Source organism: Erythrolamprus reginae, chromosome 4, assembly GCF_031021105.1.
Source record: "Erythrolamprus reginae isolate rEryReg1 chromosome 4, rEryReg1.hap1, whole genome shotgun sequence".
In the NCBI taxonomy this organism is placed as follows: domain Eukaryota; kingdom Metazoa; phylum Chordata; class Lepidosauria; order Squamata; family Dipsadidae; genus Erythrolamprus; species Erythrolamprus reginae.
In genome coordinates this window covers 9,191,665-9,218,256 of record NC_091953.1, presented here as the reverse complement: position 1 = coordinate 9,218,256, position 26,592 = coordinate 9,191,665, and the positions used below count along the sequence as shown (strand labels likewise).

General features: G+C 41.9%; 1 protein-coding gene across 1 annotated transcript in view; it reads left to right on the top strand.

Moving 5' to 3' along the window:
* Nucleotides 1-25,700, top strand: part of GRM5 (glutamate metabotropic receptor 5) — a 265,562-nt gene extending 239,862 nt beyond the window's left edge. The window contains exons 8-9 of the mRNA XM_070749601.1: nt 13,509-13,604; nt 24,857-25,700. Of these exons, the coding sequence (XP_070605702.1) occupies nt 13,509-13,604; nt 24,857-25,700 (940 nt within the window). The remainder of the gene's footprint in view (nt 1-13,508; nt 13,605-24,856) is intronic.
* Nucleotides 25,701-26,592: the final 892 nt, after the last annotated feature.

The window sequence follows — 26,592 nt, the reverse complement described above, 5'->3', positions numbered from 1 at the left end:
TTCAGACTAATGGTCCAATCACTTTTTAAAAACTCCCAGTGTTGGGGCATTCAGAGCTTCTGGTGACCAGTTGTTCCATTGGCTAATTGTTCTAATTGCAGGAAATGTCACCTTAATTCTAGGTTGCTTCTCTCCTTGATTAGTTTCAATCCATTACTTCTCGTCCAGTCCTCAGATGCTTTGGGGAATAGGTGGACCCCCTCCTCTTTGTGGCAGACCCTCAAATATTGGAACACTGCTATCATGTCCCTGCTGGTCCTTCTTTTCACTAGACTAGACCCACCCAATGCCAGCAACCCTTCTTCATATGTTTTAGCCTCCAGTCCCCTGCTGTTGTTAGCCACCCCGAGTCTGCGGAGAGGGGCGGCATACAAATCCAATAAATAATAATAATAATAATAATAATAATAATAATAATAATAATAATAATAATATCAATCAATCAATATCAACTTTATTTGATTAGTCAATCGACCATATCAAAGCAAGAAAAAGGACCACATCGGTCATCATAAAACTATGACTGGTTAAAATACAGTAAAATTGGCTAAAATAGAGGGAATTTGAATAAATAATAAGTTAAAATGCAGTATAATAAGCTAAAATTTTGTAGTAAAACATGAGAATATAACTCGTGCAAAGGATTATATTAAACAAAACTAAGATACTGATATAAAATATTCTTAAGTAAGTTCATCTCCTTTGCATAATCATCATCATCATCATCATCATCATCATCATCATCATCATCATAATCTTTGTGGCTCTTTTCTGTACTTTTTCCAGAGTCTCAACATCTTTTTTTACACCGTGGCAACCAAAACAATAACATTAATGTATCAATCTCACATTGTTACATAAGAAAGTTATAATCATCTTTCACATCAAGGCAATCCCTTGAATCTGTATGAGTGAAGCTTTTTTTAATTTTGTTTTGGAAGCTTATCTTTTCCAGTATTTCTGAAATCACACTGCCGAGGCTTTCTAACGATCTTCTCAAACTCCTCCGGTATCCTTTGGAAAAGTAAATAAACAAATATACAGCCTGAGGAATAAAGCTGGCTGTGAATTTAATATGGTTTTGTTAGGCTTTAACAAATGTGTTACTGCTACAAACTGTTGTGGTCTTCGTTGTCCAAAATTTATTTATTTGTTTTGCCAATTACATATTGGTGGTATACAAAGATATAACAATGTTTATATACATGATACTAGTAAAAGAAAAACATTAGGACAGGGGACGGAAGGCACTCTGGTGCACTTATGCACGCCCCTTACTGACCTCTTAGGAATCAGGAGAGGTCAACAGTGGAGAGTCTAAGGGTAAAGTTTTGAGAGTTAGGTGATGATACTACAGAGTCAGGTAGTGAGTTCCATGCATTAACTACTCTGTTGCTGAAGTTGAATTTCCTGCAGTCATGTTTGGAGCGGTTTACTTTAGGTTTTTATCTGTTGTGTGCTCGTGTGTTGTTGAATTGTCCCAGTGGACGATCACTTAAATATGAGCCAGCATTGTGCAGCTGCTGCCGAAAAAGCCAACACAGTTCTAGGCTGCATGAACAGAGGGATAGAATCAAGATCAGCGAAGTGTTAATACCACTTTATAAGGCCTTGGTAAGGCCACACTTGCAATACTGCATCCAGTGTTGGTCACCACAATGTAAAAAGGAAAGTGGTTCTCAACCTGTGGGTCGCGACTCCTTTGGGAGTCAAATGACCATTCCACAGGAGATTGTGATCCTGATGTATAGAGCGCTGGAATACTGTGTTCAGTTCTGGAGACCTCACCTAAAAGATATTGATAAAATTGAACGGGTCCAAAGACAGGCTACAAAAATGGTGGAAGGTCTTAAGCATAAAACGTATCAGGAAAGACTTAATGAACTCAATCTGTATAGTCTGGAGTACAGAAGGGAAAGGATCAAATAAGGTTCAGGAGGGAAGTGTTTTTAATAGGAAAGTGAACCCAAGAACAAGGAGGCACAATCTGAAGTTAGCTGGGGGAAAGATCAGAAGCAATGTGAGAAAATATTATTTTACTGAAAGAGTAGTAGATGCTTGGAAAAAATGTACAGCAGACATGGTTGGTAAATCCACAGGAACTGAATTTAAACATGCCTTGGATAAACATCTATCCATCCTAAAATAAAATACAGGAAATAGTATAAGGGCAGACTGGATGGACCATGAGGTCTTTTTCTGCCGTCAATCTTCTATGTTTCTAGGGGTCAAACATATTTCCAATGGTCTTAGGAACCAAGACCCCACTCTTCTATCCATCTCCTGGCAGGTCTACCCACATGCAAATTCATTCATTCATTCATTCATTCATTCATTCATTCATTCATTCATTCATTCATTCATTCATTCTATTTTTATGCTGCCCTTCTCCTTAGACTCAGGGCGGCTTACAACATGTTAGCAATAGCACTTTTTAACAGAGCCAACATATTGCCCCCACAATCTGGGTCCAAACAGACGACTGCAAAAAAAAAACAAAAAAAAACCCCTGTACCATGGAAACTTCTGAGCATGCACAGAACCCAAATTTCTGGCGCTGCGCATACATCACCTTCATATCCACGATTGACCTCTCCAGGTTCCTAAGAGGTCAGTAAGGGCCTTTCGTCCCCTGTCCAATTGTCTTTCCTTTATTTCATATATCATATATATTTTCTTCCTTTCATATATCTTCTCCTCTATTTTTACATATTATCTTTATATATATATTACTTCATGTCTATTCTCTTCCATATGTATCGTGTATTGGACAAATGAATAAATAAAATAAATAAAATATAAGGAACGGTTGCCGGAAATGGATATGTCTTGTCTTATGAAAAGAAGGACTAGGGGAGAGATAATAGCAGTGTTCCAATATCTCATGGGCTGCCAACAAGAAGAGGGAGTCTTTGAACTATTTTTTTATTTGACCTATTTTATTTCTTTGGAGAACTATTCTCCAAAGGACCTGAGGGTACAACAAGAAGCAGTGGGTGGAAACCTATCAAAGAGAGAAGCAACTTAGATCTAAGGAGAAATTTCCTGACCATTAGAACAATTGATTAGTGGAACAGCTTCCCTCCAGAAGTTGTGAATGCTCCAACACTGGAAGCTTTTAAGAAGATGTTGAATAACCATTTGTCTGAAGTGGTGTAGGGTTTCCTGCTTGAGCAACAGGTTAGACCAGTGTTTCCCAACCTTTTTTGAGCCGCGGCACATTATTCACATTTTCAAAATCCTGGGGAACACTGAACCGGGGGGGGGGGGGTGGCTAAAGAAAAGTTTTGACAAAAAAAAATCTTCCTCCATTTCGCTCTATTTCTCCCTCACTCTTTCTCTCTCTTCCTTCCTTCCCTTCTTTCTCTTTCTCCATCCCTCTTTCTTTCTTCCTCTCTCTTTTGCTCTCTTTCTCTCTCCCTCCTTCCCTCCCTATATGTCTTTCTCTCTCCCTTGCTCTCTCTGCCTCTCTTGCTATCTCTCTTTCATTCTCTCTCTTTCTCTCTCTCTTTCTCTCTCTCTTGCTATCTCTTTCTCTCTCTCTGTCTCTCTTTCTCTGTCTCTCTTTCTCTCTCTTGCTAGCTCTCTTTCTTTCTCTCTCTTTCTCTTTCTCTGTCTCTCTCTCTCTCTCTGCCTCTCTTGCTATGTCTCTCTTGCTCTCTCTCTCTCTCTCTGCCTCTCTTGCTCTCTCTCTCTTTCTCTCTCTTCCTTTCTTCTCTGCGGAGGCCGGCGAAGGTTTTTCTTATTTTAAATGTTCCGGGTGGCAGGGAGATGCGGAGCCCGCACGCACACACACCCGACATTCCAAATCCTGCCTCAGCTGTGAGAAGAAAAAAGCGCTCGGTGAAGGGACTGCATGCAAGAGGGGCCGGGCGGGCTTTAGCAGCCCTATGAGGAGGACGAGAAGCCGCTGCAGCCACCCCCAATCCCCCCCCTTCCCTGGGTACCTTCCAAAGGCCCCTGGAAAAAGGCAGGAGGTAGCAACGAGGCGCGAGGACAAGCAGGCAGCTTGGCGGAGGGGAAGCGCTGACGGGCTCTCCTCCTTCCCCACCCCCGCGCTTCTCTCCCGCCCTGGCTTTTGCTTCGCCCGCAGATTTCCCCGCAGTTCAAAAGGAGGCAAGAGGTGGCCTGGATGAAATTGCGGGGAAATCATGGAGCGAAGCAAAAGCCAGGGCGGGAGAGAAGCGCAGGGGTGGGGAAGGAGGAGAGCCCATCAGCGCTTCCCCTCCGCCAAGAGGTTATTGCCGCCGCCTCTGCCTCACTCAGGGAGCCATCGTGGTTGAGCTGAGCGAGAGGAAAAGGCGCGGTGACCACGGTGGCTCCCTGAGTGGAGGCAGAAGCGGTGGCAATAACCTCTGTGCTTTCTAGGGCAGCGTGGCTGAGCTGGACGGAGGGAAGCGGCAGCTCCCACTCGAGGAACCCACGGCAACGGGCGACGGCTTGGTGGGAGGCGACGGCGGGAGACACAGGTGGTGGGAGGAGAGGGAACTAGGAAGCGACTGTGAAGCCCAAGACCATCCACAGGACGACACTCAGGCAGGGGCACCGGCAGCGCCCCGCCCATCTGGAGCTTCTCGCGGCACACCTGGCCATGTCTCGCGGCACACTACTGTGCCGTGGCACACCGGTTGGGAAACGCTGGGTTAGACTACAAAATTAGTAGGTTCCACTTAACTTTGCTACCGATTCGGGAACTGGTATGAATGGGTGTGCGTTCAATGCTTCTGTGCATGCACAGAGCACTTTTTATGATGTCCAGGCGGGTGATCAGAACCTCTACCTGCCGCCACTACCAGTTTGTAGAACTGGTGCAAACTGGTAGCGACCACACTGGACTACGAGACCTCCATGTCCCTTCCAACTGTTTTGTTCTATTGTGTTCTATCAATTACAAGGGTTGCCCAGAACGTAATGCACCACATTTGTTTTTTTCAACAATTATTTATTGAACACAATGGAACTTACACAGAAGAAAGAAGGATGTTTCTTCTACACTCCCTATTTTTCCACATAATGTCCGTCCCGTTCTATGGCCTTCCTCCAGCGAGACACAAGGGCGTGTATGCCCTGTTGGTACCTCCCCTTGTTCTGGTCACAAAGTCTTGGAGCTCTATCAAACCATCTTCTAATGGTTCTTAAGGTGAAAAGTTTGTAAGACGAAACAATGTTTTCCATAGGAATCAATGGAAATGAAATTAATGCGTGCAAGCCCATAATTCACCACTTTTGGCAGCCAAAGCGCCCATTTTTGTGCTGCTGAGATTCCCCTGAGGCTCCCCTCCATGGGAAACCCCACCTCCAGACTTCTGTGTTTATGCTGATTCCTGCAGGGGAATCCCAGCATCGCAAAAACAGGCGCTTTGCTGGCAACGGAGGTCCGGAGGTGGGGTTTCCCAGCGAAGGGAGCATTAGTAAAATCGCAGCATCGCAAAAACACCAAAGTCCTCGAAACCCCACCTCTGGACCTCTTGTGTTTTTGCGATGCTGCGATTTCACTGAGGCTCCCCTCTCTGGGAAACCCCACCTCTGGACTTCCGTTGCCAGTGAAGCACCTGTTTTTGCGCTGCTGGGATTCCCCTGCAGCATCACAAAAACACAGAGGTCCAGAGGTGGGGTTTCCCATGGAGGGGAGCCTCAGGGGAATCCCAGCAGCACAAAAATGGGGACTTCACTAGCAACGGAAGTCCGGAGGCGGGGCATTCCACCGGCGGCGGTGGGTTTGTAAGATGAAAATAGTTTGTAAGAAGAGGCAAAAAAATCTTAAACCCCGGGTTTGTATCTCGAAAAGATTGTATGATGAGGCGTTTGTAAGACAAGGTATCACTGTACTTCTGTCGACTGCAGATTTTCCATAAACTGTACACAAACGTTTGTGAATGTTCCCCACAGTTTCTTTCACTGCAGCGAGAAATTCAATGACAACACGCTGCTTGTAATGTACATCATTTACAGATGCCATTTCAAAATACAGTGTTCCCTCGATTTTCGCAGGTTCGAACTTCGCGGAAAGTCTATACCATGGTTTTTCAAAAATATTAAATAAAAAGTACTTTGCTGGTTTTTTCCCTATACCACGGTGTTTCCTATCCGATGACGTCATATGTCATCGCCAAACTTTCGTCTGCCTTTAATAAATATTTTTTTAAATAAACTTTAATAAATAAACATAGTGAGTAATAATCTGAATGGTTGCTAAGAATAGAATAGAATAGAATAGAATTTTTATTGGCCAAGTGTAATTGGACACACAAGGAATTTGTCTTGGTGCATATGCTCTCAACGTACATAAAATAAAATATACATTTGTCAAGAATCATGTGGTACAACACTTAATGATTGTCATAGGGGTCAAATAAGCAATGAAGAAGCAATATTAATAAAAATCTTAGGACATACGCAACAAGTTACAGTCATACAGTCAACATGGGAGGAAATGGGTGATAGGAATGATGAGAAAGACTAGTAGAATAGAAGTGCAGATTTAGTAGAAAGTCTGACAATGTTGAGGGAATTATTTGTTTAGTAGAGTGATGGCGTTCGGGAAAAAACTGTTCTTGTGTCTAGTTGTCTTGGTGTGCAGTGCTCTGTAGCGACGTTTTGAGGGTAGGAGTTGAAACAATTTGTGTCCAGGATGTGAGGGGTCAGTAAATATTTTACCCGCCCTCTTTTTGACTCGTGCAGTGTACAGGTCCTCAATGGAAGGCAGATTGGCAGCAATTGTTTTTTCTGCAATTCTGATTCTCCTCTGAAGTCTGTGTCGGTCCTGTTGGGTTGCAGCACCAAACCAGACAGTGATAGAGGTGCAGATGACAGACTCAATGATTCCTCTGTAGAACTGAATCAGCAGCTCCTTGGGCAGTTTGAGCTTCCTGAGCTTCCTAAGGGAATGGAAAATTGCAATTTAGGGGTTTAAAGTGTTAAGGGAAGGCTTGGGATACTGTTCATAGCCAAAAATAGTGTATTTACTTCCGCATCTCTACTTCGTGGAAATTCGACTTTCGTGGGCGGTCTCAGAACGCATCCCCCGCGAAAAGCGAGGGAACACTGTACTGCTGCAGCTACGCTATCTGTCTGAAGAAATGCAAAATTTACACACGCACTCCTGACAATTCAAATAATGTATATCTAAAGTTTCGTATTCGTACCATTACTATAGGCTGAGGAAAAAAAAATGTGCTCCATTACTTTCTGGGTGACCCTTGTATGTGTCCCGAGAAATCCCATTTAAACTGGGGCAGGGAGTATTACAGTACTTCCTCTGAGTTATTGTGAATAGACCTCAGAATGTGTTGCTCAACACCAAGGAGACGTTGTAATCTATTTCTCCCCCCAGTATCTAGATAGACCTTTGTGTGTAGATCTTTTATTAAAGAAAATCACTTTTGCAAAGCAGTGCAGCAATTACACGTAACTTCAATGGTTTTATTTTTCAAAGGTTACTCCCACAGAGGTAGATAAATGGCTAAACAATGAAACAGCGAGCTCAGGTTTTAAATTGAGTCTGAGGGGGATGGATGCGAAGGAAGAATCTCTCGATTATCCATTGTTGTAGATATAGGAAATTAAGAGTAACATGGAATGTTTTGTAATATCTGAGCCGAGGTCCTAATAACATGGGATTTTCATAGAAACAGTAGGAAAGTAGTTGAAGGTTGCTTTCTTTTGGGATATAGGGAGTCCTCAACTTATAATCAGTGACTGTTCAAAATTACAATGGTGGTAGAAAAAGGGATTTATGACTGTTTTTCACACTTGTATCGATTAAAAAAACAAAGAATATTTATTGGAAAGAAATAATGATAATGAAAAAAAGAAAGAAAGAAAGAAGGAAGGAAGGAAGGAAGGAAGGAAGAAGGATGGAAGGAAGGAAGGAAGGAAATACAGGAAGGAAGGAAGGAAGGAAGGAAGGAAGGAAGGAAGAAAGAAAGAAAGAAAGAAAGAAAGAAAGAAAGAAAGAAAGAAAGAAAGAAAGAAATCTAGTCCTTATCTTCCAGTGGTTTAGAAACATCTCCATCATCTTTCTGCAAATTTCCTTTACAGAACCAATAAATGGAGCTTAATGTAAATTAGGGCGGAAGTAAATATTCCTCAACTTGACTTAGAGAAGCAGTTGGAATTTTCCTGAGTAACAGAAACACAATTTCACATAGTGACCCAGGTGACACCCTTTGTCTCACAACTAAAATACATGGGGAGGGGGAGATGCCTGGTATTAAAAGATTTTGGTCTTCTCACTCAAGCAAGAACATTAACATTTTGCAAGAGTTAGCCATCTGGAAAGAGCTCAGCCTTCGTCAATAATAATAATAATAATAATAATAATAATAATAATAATAATAATAAATAATAATAATAATAATAATAATAATAATAATAATAATAATAATAATAATAATAATAATAATAGCAGCAGCAGTAGTTTGAAAAGTGCACTGGATCATTCAGCCTGACCTTAAATTGAGATTTCAGCCAAAATCGACACTTAACATTTCAATATCATTACATTTTATAGTCTCTATCTCGACGCCTCCCCCCACCATGTCTCTCCTATCACACACAGTCACCGATCACAGCTACTCCCCCATAACGCTTCAGAGGCAACTCTGACATGCTCATCAACACAGATCATATGCTGCAATGTCTTACCGGTCAATGACTACTTCAGCTTCAACCGCAACAACACAAGAGCACGCAACAGATTCAAACTTAATATTAACCGCTCCAAACTTGAGCTGTGCTAGGGCAACAGCTTGCGTGCCACCTGGGGCCCCCATGCCATAGGTTCTCCATCACTGCTCTAGAAGCTTCCCTGGAGCCTGGAAATTAATTTAGTACTGTCAAAATCAATTTCATGTCCTGTAGTTTTGAAGTGTTGGAAAAGGGAGGAGTTTTTTTCTTTTTTTCTTATGTTCTGCAACACGTGGCAATTGCTGAGCCATCAAACCACACCCAGCCACCAGTATTTATAGAAGGAAGGCAGCTCAGGTCTCGCTGTGTTCGCCCTAGAACAAGATGACGAGTGGGACCTCGTCGAAACGTCACCAGAAATTTCTAAATCCTACACGGGAAGAAACCCGAATATACCAAAACCGTCATATATATACACTGCTCAAAAAAATAAAGGGAACACTCAAGTAACACATCCTAGATCTGAATGAATGAAATATTCTCATTAAATACTTTGTTCTGTACAAAGTTGAATCCCCTTTTGGGACCTTATGACAAGCAAATTCACTTAACAACCATGTTACTAACTAGATTTTACGTTAATCTACTGATGCAGTTATATTTCACGTTACCATGGAAAACATTTTGACTTTCTCCCCAATATGTGATGATGAACATTTCTTAATCCTATTTCTTTCTTAATGCCTTTCTTTTCCAGCCGCTCAAATGAGAGTTTGTGCAGGGTTTTTTGGGATGCAGTTTGACCTCCTTTGTCTTTTTCAGCAGTTTCATCCGCTGGCCAGGCCTTTCCGCTTTTCTGTCCATTGTAGGAATTGAGTTCCTTCTGTATGTATACAGACCTAATATTTTGCATGGTTTACCTTCCTAACCTTGGAGTTTTATCACAGCTTTTCACAGAGCACTGCTTTGGAACCAGGAATGCCCAAGACGGCCTTAGGTCAACAACCTGGAGTCTTCCCAATGTTTCAGACTCAGCAGGAAAGACTATTTGTAATGCAAACTTTTAAAAGGACACACGTTGGCTGTTCCTGTCCTGACGGGATTTGGCTTCATCGCTGCCACTTGATTACACTTTCTGAATTTTGCTCTCCAGACTATATTTTATTTTATTTTATATTTTATTATTTTATTTTAGTTTAGTTTAGTTTAGATTATTTTTTGTTTATTTTAGTTTATTTATTTTAGTTATTTTTATTTATTTTAGTTTGTTTATTTTAGTTTATTTATCTATCTATCTATCTATCTATCTATCTATCTATCTATCTATCTATCTATCTATCTATTAGATTTGTATGCCGCCCCTCTCCGTAGACTCGGGGCGGCTCACAACAGTAATAGAAAAAACAACGTAGAATACAAATCTAATAATTAAAACTAAAAACCCATAATTTAAAAAAACATGCACACAGCATACCATACAATATAGGCCTGGGGAAGTTATATCAGTTCCCCTGTGCCTGATGACAGAGGTGGGTTTTAAGGAGTTTACGAAAGGCAAGGAGGGTGGGGGCAGTTCTAATCTCAGGGGGGAGCTGGTTCCAGAGGGTCGGGGTCGCCACAGAGAAGGCTCTTCCCCTGGGACCCGCCAAACGACATTGTTTAGTTTATTTATTTTAGTTTTATTTTATTTTTTTATTTTAGTTTAGACTATTTTTTGTTTAGTTTATTTATTTTAGTTTATTTCAGTTTACTGTATTTTTCGGAGTATAAGACGCACCGGAGTATAAGATGCCCCTTAGTTTTGGGGGAGGAAAATAGGGGAAAGTATTTGCTTACCAGGTATTCATTTGGCTAGCCTACTTAGTCTGCTCAGCTTTCGCAAATTACTCAAGACCCCCCCTTTATCGCCAAGCATGGGGGAGTTAAGATATTTTTCCCCCTAGGCCATTACAAGTTATGCATGGTATGTTTGTGTGTATGTTTGGTTTTACTATAAGGGTTTTTAGTTGTTTTATTAATTGGATTGTTACATGCTGTTTTTAATCATTGTTGTTAGCCGCCCCGAGTCTGCGGAGAGGGGCGGCATACAAATCCAATAAATAATAATAATAATAATAATAATAATAATAATAATAATAATAATAACCTTAGCTTACCCATCTTTCCTGAGACCAATCTATTTGCCATGTTTCACAGTTCTTCTATAAAGGTTTGCAAAAGTCTCATTGAAAAAAATGCTGCAGTTTGGTGAGATTTGGTAACCTCAAAAAATGCTCAGTCATTTCAAAAACATACTGATGAAGAATACATTTTGGAAATCTACTAATGCCAGGGACTACGCTGGAAACCATAGTTTGCCTTTTTTCCCTTTAATTCTTAGGTGGCAAAGCCTGTGCATTTTCAAGCCCCTCTTTTCAATTATCTTACTCCACGTTTGAAACTTTCAGCTGCATGCCAAGATGTGCCAAATAAACTCCTGATAGAAAAACGCCCTTGTACAAGGGACCCAAAGTGCTATGCCTTTTCCAGCTGCACGGTTATTTTTTTCTCCTTGGACTTTTCTTTTTGTTCTCTTTACCCCATCTTCCTGTGACTCCCACCCCTAAAAAACTGGAAGCTAAGAGGTCCTTGGGTTCTCTCTGTGCTTGATAGTTCTCTCGCAGATGTTTCACTAAAATAGAATAGAGTACAGTACAGTACAGTAGATTGTAGAGTGGAGTGGAGTGGAGTGGAATGGAATAGAAAAGAATGGAAAAGAATAGAATAGAATAGAATAGAATAGAATAGAATAGAATAGAATTCTTTATTGTCCAAGGGTGATTGGACACACAAGGAATTTGTCTTTGGTGCAGATGCTCCAAGTGCACATAAAAGAAAAGATACGTTCTTCAAGAACCATCGAGGTACAACACTTAATGATTGTCAATATTAATATAAATCTTAAGGATACAAGCAACAAGTTACAGTCATACATTCATAAGTGGGAAGAGATAGGTGATGAGAATTATGAGAAGACTTATAGTAATAGTAGTGCAGCCTTGGTGAATAGTTTGACAGTGGTGAGGAAATTATTTGTTTAGCAGAGTGATGGCGTTTGGGAAAAAACTGTTCTTGTGTTTAGTTGTTCTGATGTGCAGTGCTCTACAGTGTCATTTTGAGGGTACAAGTTGAAGCAGTTTGTGTCCAGGATAAATATTAATTAGGGGGTCAACTTGCCTATAAATATTTTCACAGCCCTCTTTTGGACTCGTGCAGTCTACAGGTCTTCAATGGAAGGCAGGTTGGCAGCATTTGTTTTTTCTGCAGTTCTGATTCTCCTCTGAAGTCTGTCTCTGTCTTGTTGGGTTGCAGAACCGAACCAGACAGTGATGGAGGTGCAGATGACAGACTCAATGATTCCTCTGTAGAACTGAATCAGCAGCTCCTTGGGCAGTTTGAGCTTCCTGAGCTGGCGCAGAAAGAAAATTCTTTGTTGTATTTTTTTGATGACGTTTTTGATGCTAGGTGACCATTTTAGGTCTTGAGATATGATAGAACCTAGAAATTTGAAGGCCTCTTTAGCCATACTATATAACATCATCAGTGCTAGAAGGGAGCCTAACAACAGCTTAATCAAGAAACCTCAAAGAAAACCCCCACCAACACTAATAAGGCAAGCCACTTCTATATAAAGGGGCGTGCATAAGTGCACCTTTGTGCCTACCGTTTATTTATTTATTTATTTATTATTTGGATTTGTATGCCGCCCCTCTCCGAAGACTCCTGTCCTAATGTCTTTTTTATCTTTTCTATCTCTACTTTATACTTATATTATGTTAAACATACTACAGTACAATTGTTGTGGTTAGCTCTGGCCCAGCTCCTGCCCCAAGGACTGTGGATGTGGGGGAGATATCCACATGCTGCAGGCCTGTTTTGCTTCCGGTGGAATCTGATGATGAAGGCTTCTCTGACCAAGAAGGCATGAGTGACAGGGAGGAGGAGAGTGTGGCAGACAGCTCAGAAGGAGATCAATTATCTAGCTCCTCCTTGGATTCAGAACAAGAGTTAATGATACAGCCACGCATGCGGAGAGCAATGCATAGGCAACAACAACTGAGAGATTATTATCAAAGAAAATGAGGCCACCTGTGGTTGGGTGGGGCTGTGGTAATTAGTGAGGCTGCTATAAAGAGCAGCCTGTGGGTTTACCTGATCGTTGTGTTTTGTGACTGCTTTACTGACTTTGACTTGTTGTGTGCTGATTTTTCCCTGCTTTGAAACTAAACCAGAGCAAAGTGTGTTTCACTTTGTGAAAGAAGAAGGACTGTGAATTGCCTCACAGCTGCAAGCTAAGTATCACAGGACTGATAAGGGACTTGTATAAATTACCAGTTTGTTTGGAGATGAGTGCTCTTTGCTATACCAAAAGAGGGCTTGGTTTAAGTGAATTTTCATTAGAAAGAACATTGTTTTGAATTTTCAAACGTGTGTGTGTCTGAAATTTGTACCTGTGAATTTTTGGGAGGATTCTACCAGAGAGCCTGACAGAACAACAATACTATGTTTGTATGACAAATAAAATAAATAAAAAATAAATAAACTAAATATATAAACAGGGAGCAAACTTAACTCCTTTCTACGTAGCACTGCTGATGTTACTTAGTTGGGTAATGTAAAACAACAAAGCTCAAGAGCCCAAGGACCCTAAGTTACAAATATTCTTTTACTGAGGATGGTGAGACTGCCCCACTGGTCAGTATAATCCTTGGAGGTGTGCCATGCTTTGCACATATACCTTTCTCCTTCCTTCTCTCTTGCACCCCTGTTACATGACAGGAGAACCTCCACAATCATTTCTTTCTGTTTTTGTTGCTCCTGTCATTGTCATGCTTTGTTAGGTACAAAGACAGGAGGCTGGCCCAGCACAAGTCGGAAATAGAATGTTTCACTCCAAAAGGGAGTATGGGAAATGGTGGGCGAGCGACAATGAGCAGGTAAGTAACAGCATGAATGCCACCTGACCCCTGCCGGGGGTCATTGTCTGTCAGAGGAGGAGTGCCCGGGAAAATATCGCACAGCTCACCTCCTCAATGTGTGATCATCGTTGTCCAACTTGTGCCGTGTTATCTTTAAATGATTTATGTCGTTGGCTAGGGTTGCAAAATAACTTTGGCTTCTTGTTTGGTCTGTAACAGCAGCTCCGTTTGCCGGAGATATCTATCTATCTATCTATCTATCTATCTATCTATCTATCTATCTATCTATCTATCTATCTATTTATCTGTCATCTATCTATCTATCATCTATCTATCATCTATCTATCTATCATCTATCTATCTATCTATTTATCTATCTATCATCTATCTATCTATTTATCTATCTATCATCTATCTATCTATTTATCTATCTATCTATCTATTTATCTATCTGTCATCTATCTATCATCTATCTATCATCTATCTATCTATCTATCCATCTATCTATCTATCATCTATCTATCTATCATCTATCTATCATCTATCTATCATCTATCTATCATCTATCTATCATCTATCTATCATCTATCTATCTATCTATCTATCTATCTAGTCAAGTATGTATTGGTAGTATATAAAGATATAACAATGTTTATATACATGATACTAGTAAGAGGTAAACATTAGGACAGGGGACTGAAGGCACGCTGGTGCACTTATGCACACCCCTTACTGACCTCTTAAGAATCGGGAGAGGTCAACAATGGATAGTCTAAGGATAAAGTTTTGGGGGTTAGGTGATGATACTACAGAGTCAGGAAGTGAGTTCCATGCATCAACTACTCGGTTTCTAAAGTGGTATTTCCTGCAGTCGAGTTTGGAGGGGTTTACTTTAAGTTTGTATCTGTTGTGTGCTTGGGTGTTCTTGTGGTTGAAGTTAAAGTAGTCATCGACAGGAAGGACGTTGGAGCAGATGTTTTTATGGGCCATGCTTAGGTCATGTTTAAGGCAACATAGTTCTCAGCTTTCTAAACCTAGGATTGTAAGTCTAGTTGCGTAGGGTATTGTGTTGCAAGTTGAGGAATGGAGGGCTCTTCTAGTAAAGTATCTCTGGACGTTTTCTAGAGTGTTTATGTCTGAAATGCGGTATGGGTTCCAGATAGATTAGCTGTTTTCAAGGATTGGTCTAGTAAAAGTTTTGTATGCTCTTGTTAGTAGTGTGAGATTATCAGAGAAGAAGCTACGTAGGATTAGGTTAACAACTCTTGAAGCCCTTTTGGCGATGTTGTTGCAATCGGCTTTGGCACTTAGGTTATTTGATATGAGTATTCCAAGGTCTTTTATGGAATGAGGGTTGTCTGTAAGGTCTTGTTTGTTCATCTTGTATTTGGTGTTCTGATTCTTTAACAGCAAAAATGCCCTGCGGTGGTTGGGTTCCTTAGTTCTAAGGTTGCTTCTCCCCTTGACTAATTTCCTTCCATTACTTATTGTCCTGCCTTCAAGTGCTTTGGAGAAGATACGATACTTACTGAAAAATACTTAAAGATGTAGTCTACCATGACAGGGGGGAAAAAAATTCACACTTGAGATTCCCAAAGGCACCTGCATAATCCACAAATCATCTGTAAATCTCTCCCACAGATAATGCTAGCAATCAGAGATAAAGCAGTTATTTCGACTGAATCAAACCTAAGGACACCCAGAGATTGCAAAGACATGCAGAAAATGTTGAATCTTCTTCTCTTCACTGAGAGCAGCCAGAAAGATTTTGACAAAGTAGTTCTTTTTATTGTCCCCATTTCCGGGGTCCCATAAGCTTCATCATAATAGTGATGTTTGCTACAAGCCACATTCTATTCTGGTACCCCAAAAATGGGGGTAATAATGTCAAAGAAGAAATTAGATTTCTATAGTCCACGATTTAACAACAGCTCATTTGGTGCCTGTTTGAAGATACGACGGCATTGAAAAAAGTGAGTTATGACTTTGGGACAACGGTTGGGTGCAGCTTCCCAAAATGTCTCTCCTTATCTCATTTATCTTTTCTGCCTTTCATATATCTTCTCCTCTATTTTTATATCTTTTCTCTATCCTTTTCTTTATATATATTACTACATGTCTATTCTCTTCAATGTGTATTGGACAAAATAAATAAATAAAAATAAATAAAATACAATAATCAGCAGCCTTGAAAGGGATTATTAAAATGTTTACCGAATTAAATGGAACAAAATTCGCATTCCCTATTTTTGAATCAGAATGGTCTTCAGCTATGACGTCTGAGCTATCCGACACATCAGTTTGATCACTGTTACCTTGTTTGTTTCTCTTTGTTGGCCAATGATGTCAAGAAGCCTGGATCTCATTCACACATCTGCTTCGTATTGATTGCCCATGCTTGTTTGCTTTGTCATTCTCTTGATGTTTCATAGAGCCTCCCCTCCCCTCCTTTTTGTTATTGCTGTGTCCTGATTTGAACGCCAACGAGATTGATCTATTCTGTTTAAAAAAAAAGGCAATTCAGATGAAAGACAAGAAACAAATTGGTGGGGATGAAAAATAAATGCATGCAAATATCAATGGCTCATGCGCCATTTTTTACACCATAGAAATTAGGGTTTCACCATCCAATTTTATTTTATTTCCACCATGCTCTGAACAAAAATCTCCCTTTAATGACCAAAAGAACCTAAAGGTTCCAGTTTAGTAGACCCACAATGTATTGCAGACTGAATACGTTGCATTAAATAATAATAATAATAATAATAATAATAATAATAATAATAATAATAACTTGCATTAAATAATAATAATAACTGAATAAGTTGCAACTGCAGACTGAATAAATTGCACTGCAACAACATCGCCAAGAAGGCTTCAAGAGTTCTTAATCTAATCCTACGTACCTTCTGCTCTGGAAATCTCACACTACTTATCAGAGCATACAAAACTTTTGCCAGACCCATCCTAGAGTACAGCTCCTCTGTTTGGAATCCATACCGCATCTCAGACATTAACACCCTTTAAAATGTCCAGAGATACTTCACCAGAAGAGCCCTTCCCCTTTCTAATCTGGGATATATTCACGATGCCAAACTGACTCTCTGGTTGTAGGTATCTAGCCCAAATCACTTCTCTTCAAAAACATGCCACATGTCGGTTGTGAATTGTGGGTGAACATTTGTGTGTGTGTGTGTTTATACGGTCTATGTGAATTATTAATTCCTTATTTGCTGCATTTAATTAAGTCAGTAATTTCATGCCCAAATCATAGCAGAGCTATTGAGACGTCTACGTTTTGACAACCTCATAAAACATACCATTGCATAATTGACTTTGTACGATAGAAGCAAAAAGCTATTAATGGAGGACGGGCGACTTGATTGTTTTTTTTCAAATATAAAAGTGCCTTGCTAAACAGATCGGGAACAAAAAACACACATCTCCCTTTTGCCTAACATCTTCCATATTGCATTTGTTCGATTTCTTTTTTCTTTGAAGAAAAAACTGACACATGAAATAATATTTCCCAGAACTGATGCTGTATTGCTAATACACACACACATTTTGGGGGCAGACTCTTGGATTCTAATTGTTAGAAACATAGAAACATAGAAGACTGACGGCAGAAAAAGACCTCATGGTTCATCTAGTCTGCCCTTATACTATTTCCTGTATTTTATCTTACAATGGATCTATGTTTATCCCAGGCATGTTTAAATTCAGTTACTGTGGATTTACCAACCACGTTTCCTGGAAGTTTGTTCCAAGGATCTACTACTCTTTCAGTAAAATAATATTTTCTCATGTTGCTTTTGATCTTTCCCCCAACTAACTTCAGATTGTGTCCCCTTGTTCTTGTGTTCACTTTCCTATTAAAAACACTTCCCTCCTGGACCTTATTTAACCCTTTAATATATTTAAATGTTTCAATCATGTCCCCCCTTTTCCTTCTGTCCTCCAGACTATACAGATTGAGTTCATGAACTCTTTCCTGATATGTTTTATGCTTAAGACCTTCCACCATTTTTGTAGCCCATCTTATCTAAGGGTCAACTTCACTTATTTATTCCACAAGGTCATTTTAAGGACACATCCGGTCATTTTACTTCCCAAAGAAGCAATTCCAGGGTGATTTTGGGTCATTCTGAAAGTTGTTACTGCCAAATCTGAAGGCTAAGAATCACAGCCAGGGCCTAAAACATTTGCCCCTCTTAGCTCTATAAAAAGAGTTGCCCGTGCTCCAAATTTCACACAAAAAGAAAGAAAGAAAAAGTTTGTCATTTTTCATACGATTCTGTTCATTTCTTATTCTTATCCTCATGTCATTCTTAAACCCACCAAAAAAATAAAAAATAAAAACATGGGGAGGAAAGAAATATTTCCAAATATTTCGTCCTTGCTTTCTCTCTCTCTCTCTCTCTCTCTCTTTATTTTATTTATTTGTCAAAAACATGTACAAGATAGTAGGTATTGGTATAAACATAAACATAAGTAAAGTAGGTACAGGTAAATTTGGACAATAGGACAGTAAGACAGGGGTGGTAGGCACAAAGATGCGCTTATGCACGCCCCTTATAGACCTCTTGGGAATGGGGTATCATCTTCTTCCTCTTCATTTTCCTTCTTTTCCTCTTCTTCCTCCCTTTCCTCCACCTCTCCATCCTCCTCCTCTTCCTTTTCTTCCTCCTCTTCCATCCTCCTCCTCTTCCTCATCCTTCTCTTACTTTTCCTTTTCTCCTTTTCTCCCTTCCTTTCCTCCTCCACTCCTCCATCCCCTTCCTCCTCTTCATTTTCCTCCTCCTTTCTTCTCCCTCTTCTTCCCCCTTCTCCTCCTCTTCCTCCTCTTCCTCCTCCTCCTTTTTCCTCCTTTTCCTCCTCCTTTTCTTCTTTCCCTTCCTCCTCCACTCCTCCATTCTTTTCCTCCTCTTCCTCCTCTTCTTTTTCCTCCTTCTTTCCTCCTCTTCTTCTTCCTCCTTCTCCTCTTCCTCCTCCTCCTCTTCCTCCCCCTCCTCTTCCTCCCCCTCCTCTTCCTCATCCTCCTTCTCCTCCTGTTCCTCCTCCTCCTCTTCCATTCTCCTCCTTCTAATAATAATAATAATAATAATAATAATAATAATAACAATTTATTAGATTTGTATGCCGCCCCTCTCCGTAGACTTGGGGCGGCTCACAACAATAATAAAACAATGTACAATGTGACAAATCTAATATTTAAAACATTTAAAAAACATGTAACACAAGCATACCATACATAAAACTATATAAGCCTGGGGGAGATGTCTCAATTCCCCCATGCCTAGCGATATAGGTGGGTCTCAAGCAATTTACGAAAGACAAGGAGGGCGGGGGCAGTTCTAATCTCTGGGGGGAGTTCATTCCAGAGGGCCAGGGCCGCCACAGTGAAAGTTCTTCCCGCCAGAGGACATTGTTTAGTCGACAGGACCTGTCCTCCTCCTCCATTTCTTCCTTCCCTTCCTCCTCCACTCCTCCTCTTCTTTTTCCTCTTCCTCCTCCTCCTCCCTTCATAATTTACCAGGTAAATTGCTACCTTGCTGAAAATAGCCCGCCAATAATTGAAGTGCTTTGTCACGTAAAATGTCACCTAACACATGGCTTTCTTTTATGGCACTGCTGGTTGAGATGGTTTGTTTACCTACACTGGCTAAATTTATTAGAAGTGCTACTGTACATTTGCCTCTGATGGAGGGAGGAATTCTTCCTTAGCACTTAGCATTCTGTTTCAAAGAGGTTGTTTTATTCATTCTGAATCTTAGACAGGCCTGTGCCCACAGACAGATTAATCCTGGGCTGTATTGAGACATACCCATGTACAATTGCTTTTGTTTTTATTGTGGACCAGGATTTGTTCAGTGCATCTATCTATCTTCACACAAAGGCTTAAGCTGACTTTTAAATTCTCTTGGCAACAATCCCAAAATACAGCCTTTAACTTGATTTATGCACTGCTCAAAGCACTCACTCATATGTGATTTTTTTTTAAAAGAATCTTATCCAGAGCTATTTGCTGCAGTGGGTAAATATTTTGCTTTTATGTCTAGGTGGCAATAATATTACGGGGAAATCTTCTTTGGAGGGAGTAACAATGAAAACAACCCTGCAAGCCACGAAGATTGTTAGCAACTTGTTAAGGCTGGAAAACAAAGCTTTGAAAAAGCTACATTTGGAGTACAGTGGTACCTCTACTTACGAACTTAATTCGTTCCGTAACCAGGTTCTTAAGTAGAAAAGTTTGTAAGAAGAAGCAATTTTTCCCATAGGATTCAACGTAAAAGCAAATAATGTGTGCAATTGGGGAAACCACAGGGAGGGTGGAGGCCCTGTTTCCTCCCAGGAGATTCCTAGAGAGGCCCCACAGAGGCTTCTCCCCGCCTTTTCTGGCCCTTTTCCTTCCAGAGGATTCCTAGAGAGGCCCCACAGAAGCTTCCCCCCTCCTTTTCCAGACCTGTTTTCTCCCAGGAGATTCCTAGAGAGGCCCCGGAGAAGCTTCTCCCTGCCTTTTCCGGACCTGTTTCCTCCCAGGAGATTCCTAGAAAGGCCCCACAGAGGCTTCTCCAAGCCTTTTCCGGCCCTGTTTCCTCCCAGGACATTCCTAGAGAGGCCCCACAGAGGCTTCTCCCTGCCTTTTCCAGCCCTGTTTCCTCCCAGGAGATTCCTAGAGAGGCCCCACGGAGGCTTCTCCCTGCCTTTTCCAGTTACAGTTTCGGAGGGTCGGGTTTGTAAGTGGAAAATGGTTCTTGAGAAAAGGCCAAAAAATCTTGAACACCCGGTTCTTATCTAGAAAAGTTTGTAAGTAGAGGCGTTCTTAGGTAGAGGTACCACTGTACAGGATGCACCCAAATTTTCAGCCACTTTGGGAGGGGGAGGTGCGTCTTATACTGTATGTGTTGGTTTTGTGTGCAAGTTAATGCTCTCTAATTATTCATTCTTTGTTTTGGTTTTGACTTTGGTTGGATTTTCTGAGCCAAGACCCAACCTGAACCTCACCCAAAGCTTCATAAGGATGTTTAGAGCAAAACTAATGACTGTCAATGGTTTTACGTGTCTGCATATCGCTTTTTAACTTGCTTTTATTGGATTGTTGCTTCTATTTATTATGAGCTGCCCAGAATCACTTAGGTGACTGTGCAAATTAAATTAATAAGAGTAACAGCAATAATAACACAAATCTCCTTCAAAGCAGCTCCACAAAGCAGCCCTCTTACAGAAGAGAACAACTTTTGTGTCGCTTGTGACTTTTTCAGAAGTGGAAAGGCCTCTGGAAATGCCAATGCAGGTAGTCCTCAACTTGCAACAATTCATTTAGTGGCCATTCAAATGGCACTGGGGAAAAAAAGTGACTTGCGACCGTTTCTCACATTTAGGAACATTGCAGCAACCCTCTAGTTACATCATCAAAATTCAGATACTTGGTAACTGACTCCGATTTATGATGGTTGGTGTATTATGAAATGGGTGAGCAGTGTGGTCGGGCGGTAGGGAAAGCAAGTAGGATGCTTGGCTGCATAGCTAGAGGTATAACAAGCAGGAAGAGGGAGATTGTGATCCCGCTATATAGAGCGCTGGTGAGACCCCATTTGGAATACTGTGTTCAGTTCTGGAGACCTCACCTACAAAAAGATATTGACAAAATTGAACGGGTCCAAAGACGGGCTACAAGAATGGTGGAAGGTCTTAAGCATAAAACGTATCAGGAAAGACTTCATGAACTCAATCTGTATAGTCTGTAAGACAGAAGGAAAAGGGGGGACACGATCGAAACATTTAAATATGTTAAAGGGTTAAATAAGGTCCAGGAGGGAAGTGTTTTTAATAGGAAAGTGAACACAAGAACAAGGGGACACAATCTGAAGTTAGTTGGGGGAAAGATCAAAAGCAACATGAGAAAATATTATTTTACTGAAAGTGTAGTAGATCCTTGGAACAAATTTCCAGCAGACGTGGTTGGTAAATCCACAGTAACTGAATTTAAACATGCCTGTGATAAACATATATCCATTGTAAGATAAAATACAGGAAATAGTATAAGGGCAGATTAGATGGACCATGAGGTCTTTTTCTGCCGTCAGTCTTCTATGTTTCTATGTTTCTATTATGGAATACAGAGGGTGGATTCCGATGCCAGAGAACTGGTGGAAGCTCCCCCAAGCCCCCCGGAGGCTCTCTGGATGCCAAAAACGCGCTCCCAGAGCCTCTGTGCGAGCCAAAAATCAGCTGGCCGGCACACACATGCACGTTGGAGCTGAGCTGGGACAACAGCTCGAGTGCCAGCAGATATGCTCTGTGTGCCACCTGTGGCACATGTGCCATAGGTTCACCATCACTGGGTTAAGCAAATCGCTGAAATTGAGTGAGTAACATAGGCTGCTACATGAATCTGGTTTCCCCCATCAACTTTGCTTGTCAGACGGTCGCACAAAATGACTTCAGGGCACTCAAGGAAAACTGGTCATTAAATGTGAAACAATGGCCCTAAGATACTTTTTCAGCACCGTTGTCACTTTGAAAAGTCACTAAATGAATGGTTGTAAGTCGAGGACTATCTGTAAACTGGATTCCCTGCACCAAACTATTGAGTGAAAATACACCCACCAACTCTGCTGTGATCAACATTGAACAATGTCATAGGTTCTGTGGTTAGCCTTTCTGTTGCTACATCCCTGTGTTTTGAGGAGGATTGTCTATTTCTGTATCTGTTTATTCCAGATGTCTATAAATGTGTATTTACAGGTATTCCTTGACGTATGGCCACAATTGAGGCAAGAATATCCATTGCTAGCCACTGTTAAGTGAGTCACACCCAAATTTACACCCTCTTTTCGCCGCTATTATCCGGTGAAACACTGCAGTTAATAAGTGAATAGCAATAGCACATAGACTTATACAGTGGTACCTCTACTTACGAACTTAATTCGTTCCGTGACCAGGTTTTTAAGTAGAAAGGTTTGTAAGTAGAAGCCATTTTTCCCATGGGAATCAATGTAAAAGCAAATAATGTGTGCAAACCCATTAGGAAAGAAAGAAAAGCTCGGAATTTGGGTGGGAGGAGGAGGAGGAGGAAGAAGGGGAGGAGGACAGTCACTGCTGAAGGAAGAAGGGGAGGTGAGGCGAATCAAAAAAATAGAGCCGGGGTGGCGCAGCAGGTAGAGTGCTGTACTTCAGGCCACTGAAGCTGAGTGTAGATCTGAAGGTCAGCGGTTCAAATCTCATCACCGGCTCAAGGTTGACTCAGCCTTCCATCCTTCCGAGGTCGGTAAAATGAGGACCCGGATTGTGGGGGCAATAGGCTGGCTCTGTTAAAAGGTTATATTGCTAACATGTTGTAAGCCGCCCTGAGTCTAAGGAGAAGGGTGGCATAAAAATTGAATAACTAACTAACTAACTAACTAACTAACTAACTAACTAACTAACTAACTCACTCACTCACTCACTCACTCAATCACTCAATCAATCAATCACTCAATCAATCAATCAATCAATCAATCAATCCAAAACTTTAAGGCTTAAAAACAACACACAAAAACATGCCCCTTCTGGTCCACTGAAAAACCTCTTGATGTGGCCTGTCAGCCGCCTGACCCTCCAACAGCTGTATCAGAGGAGGAGGAGGTGTGGGAGTCAGGACCAGCATCAAGGCAACCTGAGAGCTCGGAGGGGGGAGAGGGAATGGAGTCAAAGAGAGAGAGAGAGGCAGAGCCTGGGACGTCCATCAGCCCTCAGGTGGAGAGTCAACAGCCCCCAGGTCTGGAGGTGGCTGATGAGAAAGAGGAGGAACAGCTGGATCCAGTGCCTGACACACAGAAGGCAGAGGAGAGAAGAGCAGTGGAAATCTATTGGCTGATCCTTGGGAAGGAAGAGCCACCGCTGCTAGTGAAGCCCCACCCTAACTCTGAGGATAAAAGGCAGGGGGCGGAGATGAATAGGTGCACCAGACAACTATTCATCTTCCGGACAGATTTGTTAGCTGTGTTGAGAGATAAACTTTTTGCCGGGGCTGCCGGCATTCCTAATATAGGAATCTTTTCAGTTCATGTCAGAGCAGTAGCAGGTTCCTACCGGTACGGTCATCGCCATCGTACCAGTAGTGAAAATTGAGCTGCGTCTGCAGCTCTGTTTCTCTGGAGTCCGTGCATGTGCATCTGAGTGAGAATTTGCTTCTGGGCATGCGCAGGAAGCAAACTTTTGTGTGGGGATGCGCGCAGGTGAGATTTCAGCAATTTTTTTGCTTCTGCGCATGAGCAGAAGCAAAAAAAATCACCAAAATCTCCGAGTCTTCAGAAAGGGGCGGCATAAAGTTTAATAAATTAGTATTAGAGTTAGTGTTAGTGTTAGTGTTAGTGTTAGTGTTAGTATTAGTATTAGTATTAGTATTATTTATTAGATTTGTATGCCGCCCCTCTCCGAAGACTCGGGGCGGCTAACAACAATGAAAAGACAATGAAAACAAATCTAATATTAAAAATAATCTTAAAAACCCCAATTTAACGAACCACTCATGCATACAAGCATACCATGTATAAATTCTATAAGCCTAGGGGGAAGAGAATATCTCAGTTCCCGCATGCCTGACGACAGAGGTGGGTTTTAAGGAGCTTGCGAAAGGCAAGGAGGGTGGGGGCAACTCTGATATCTGGGGGGAGCTGGTTCCAGAGGGTCGGGGCCACCACAGAGAAGGCTCTTCTCCTAGGTCCCACCAAACAACATTGCTTAGTCGATGGGACCCGGAGAAGGCCAACTCTGTGGGACCTAACCGGTCGCTGGGATTCGTGCGGCAATATTAGTATCAGTATCAGTATCAGTATTCCCTTACAAGATTTTGCTTCCTGCGCATGAGCAGAAGCAAAATCTCACTCGGACATGTGCATGCGCATACCGGAGACATGGAGCTGTGCACGCAGTGCACTGGTAGCAGTAGGAGCGGCAACCCCCACCTGTATCTGAGGGATTGTGGTGTTTGGGGAACTGAGTCAGAATACCTGTCTCCATGGAACCGGTCCCTAGGCCCAAAAGATTGAGGGTCATTATTGTAAGTCACTTTTTTCAGTTGCCATTGTCATTTTGAACGGTCGCTGGACAAGTGGTTGGTAAGTCAAGGACTATCTGTATTTCAGTTCTGCCTTGCGAGTGTTAACTTTGTCGACTTTGCGCTGAACATTCCCATGGTTGTGATGCCGTTGCTTTTCCAGAAACGTGTTAAGATGCCTTCAAGTCTCAACATCTGTCCTTTTCTCTTCTCTTCTGTGTCGCAGTTCCAATGGGAAATCAGTCACGTGGGCCCAGAACGAAAAAAGTTCGAGCCGAGGAGCCCATCTCTGGCAGCGGCTCTCCATCCACATCAATAAGAAAGACAACCCCAACCAAACGGCGGTGATCAAGCCCTTCTCTAAAAGCACAGACAGCAGCCGGCACAGCAGTAGCACCACGATTGCAACCACCTTCCCTGAATCTGGTGCCAAGACCCTTTACGACGTCTCTGAAGCAGAGGAACACTACCCGGCTCAGTACCGCATTCAAACTCCGTCCCCCATCAGTACGGTCAGCCAGAGAACTGCTTCCCTCAGCCGGACTGAAGACGACGTTCCGACTTTCCAGTCGGAACAAGCCCAACGGAGCAGTTCTTCCCAAGGTTCCCTGATGGATCAAATCAGCAGCGTGGTGACTCGGTTCACGGCCAACATCAGCGAGCTCAACTCCATGATGCTCTCCACCCCAGCGCCGGGCCCGATAGTCACCACCCCATTGTGCTCTTCCTACCTGATCCCAAGGGAGATCCAGCTTCCCACCACCATGACGACGTTTGCAGAGATCCAGCCCCTCCCTGCCATTGAGGTCAACGGAGCATCTCAGTCGACCAGGAAACCGTCTTGCGGAAGCGTCAAGGAAGGTCCTTCCGCAGAAACTCCAGCTCCTGCCAAGCCTGAGGTTGAAGAGTTGGTGGCTTTGACGCCTCCTTCTCCATTCAGGGACTCTGTTGACTCCGGAAGTGCTTCCCCCAGTTCTCCGGCATCAGAATCCGCCCTCTGTATCCCGTCTTCACCAAAATACGACTCGCTGATGATAAAGGATTACACGCAAAGTTCTTCTTCCTTATGAATGTAGTAGAAGTCAACATTGAGTCTCTACAGCTTCGGTTCCATCAAGGAGGTGAAGAAGCCCAGCCTCCCTTGTTCTCTGGTGTTTACAGACACAGTGAGAATAATCGGTCATTTTTTTGGGGGGGAGGGATGAAAAGACACAAGGGGAGAATAAGAACAACGGATGGGTTGCGCTCTTTTAAACGTACACACACGCACACACTCCTATATACACGACGAAACTTTTTTCGCAGATTTTTCGTGGCCTTAAAAACACGGGCTTTTCAATGGAAAAAACACAACAAAAAACGCTTTGAATTTATTCCTGAGGGCTGAAAGGGGGTTCTCTTACATCACTTACTTGTCAAGTGCTTTGCAACAGTGAGTAACAGGGAACTGGCGGTGGAGGGGGGAAAAAACCAACAGCAGGCAAGATGACCAGAAGCGATCCAGTGTTTGTTTACTTGGATTCCTTAATCAAGAAGTAAACCTTGATTATTATTATTTTTTTCAAGACACGGAAGACCAAAACCTTGAATGTACATTTTGTAGTGAATTCCAGACCGGGGACCAAAAACAATCCAGCTACTTACTTTCTTTCTGTTTCCCCCTTTCAGTTGAAAGTGTTCATTTATTTTTGTTTTTTAAATGAAGATTTCAACCGATAGTAATATATTCGGTCATTCACAACGGAACTTTGTTGACTAACACTTGGCAGTACGCTGCCCGTTGATAAATGTAAGTTAACACAATGCGGCACGCGGCTGCACTCAAAGAGGGCTTTTTTAGAATCACTTCCCATCCGAGGATAGGTTTAAGAAGAGAGGGAAAACCTCTCTTCAGTTAAGTATCATCTTTTTTTTCCTCCCGTTATTATCGTGGGATTCATCTCCAGCATTCGAGGAGGAATT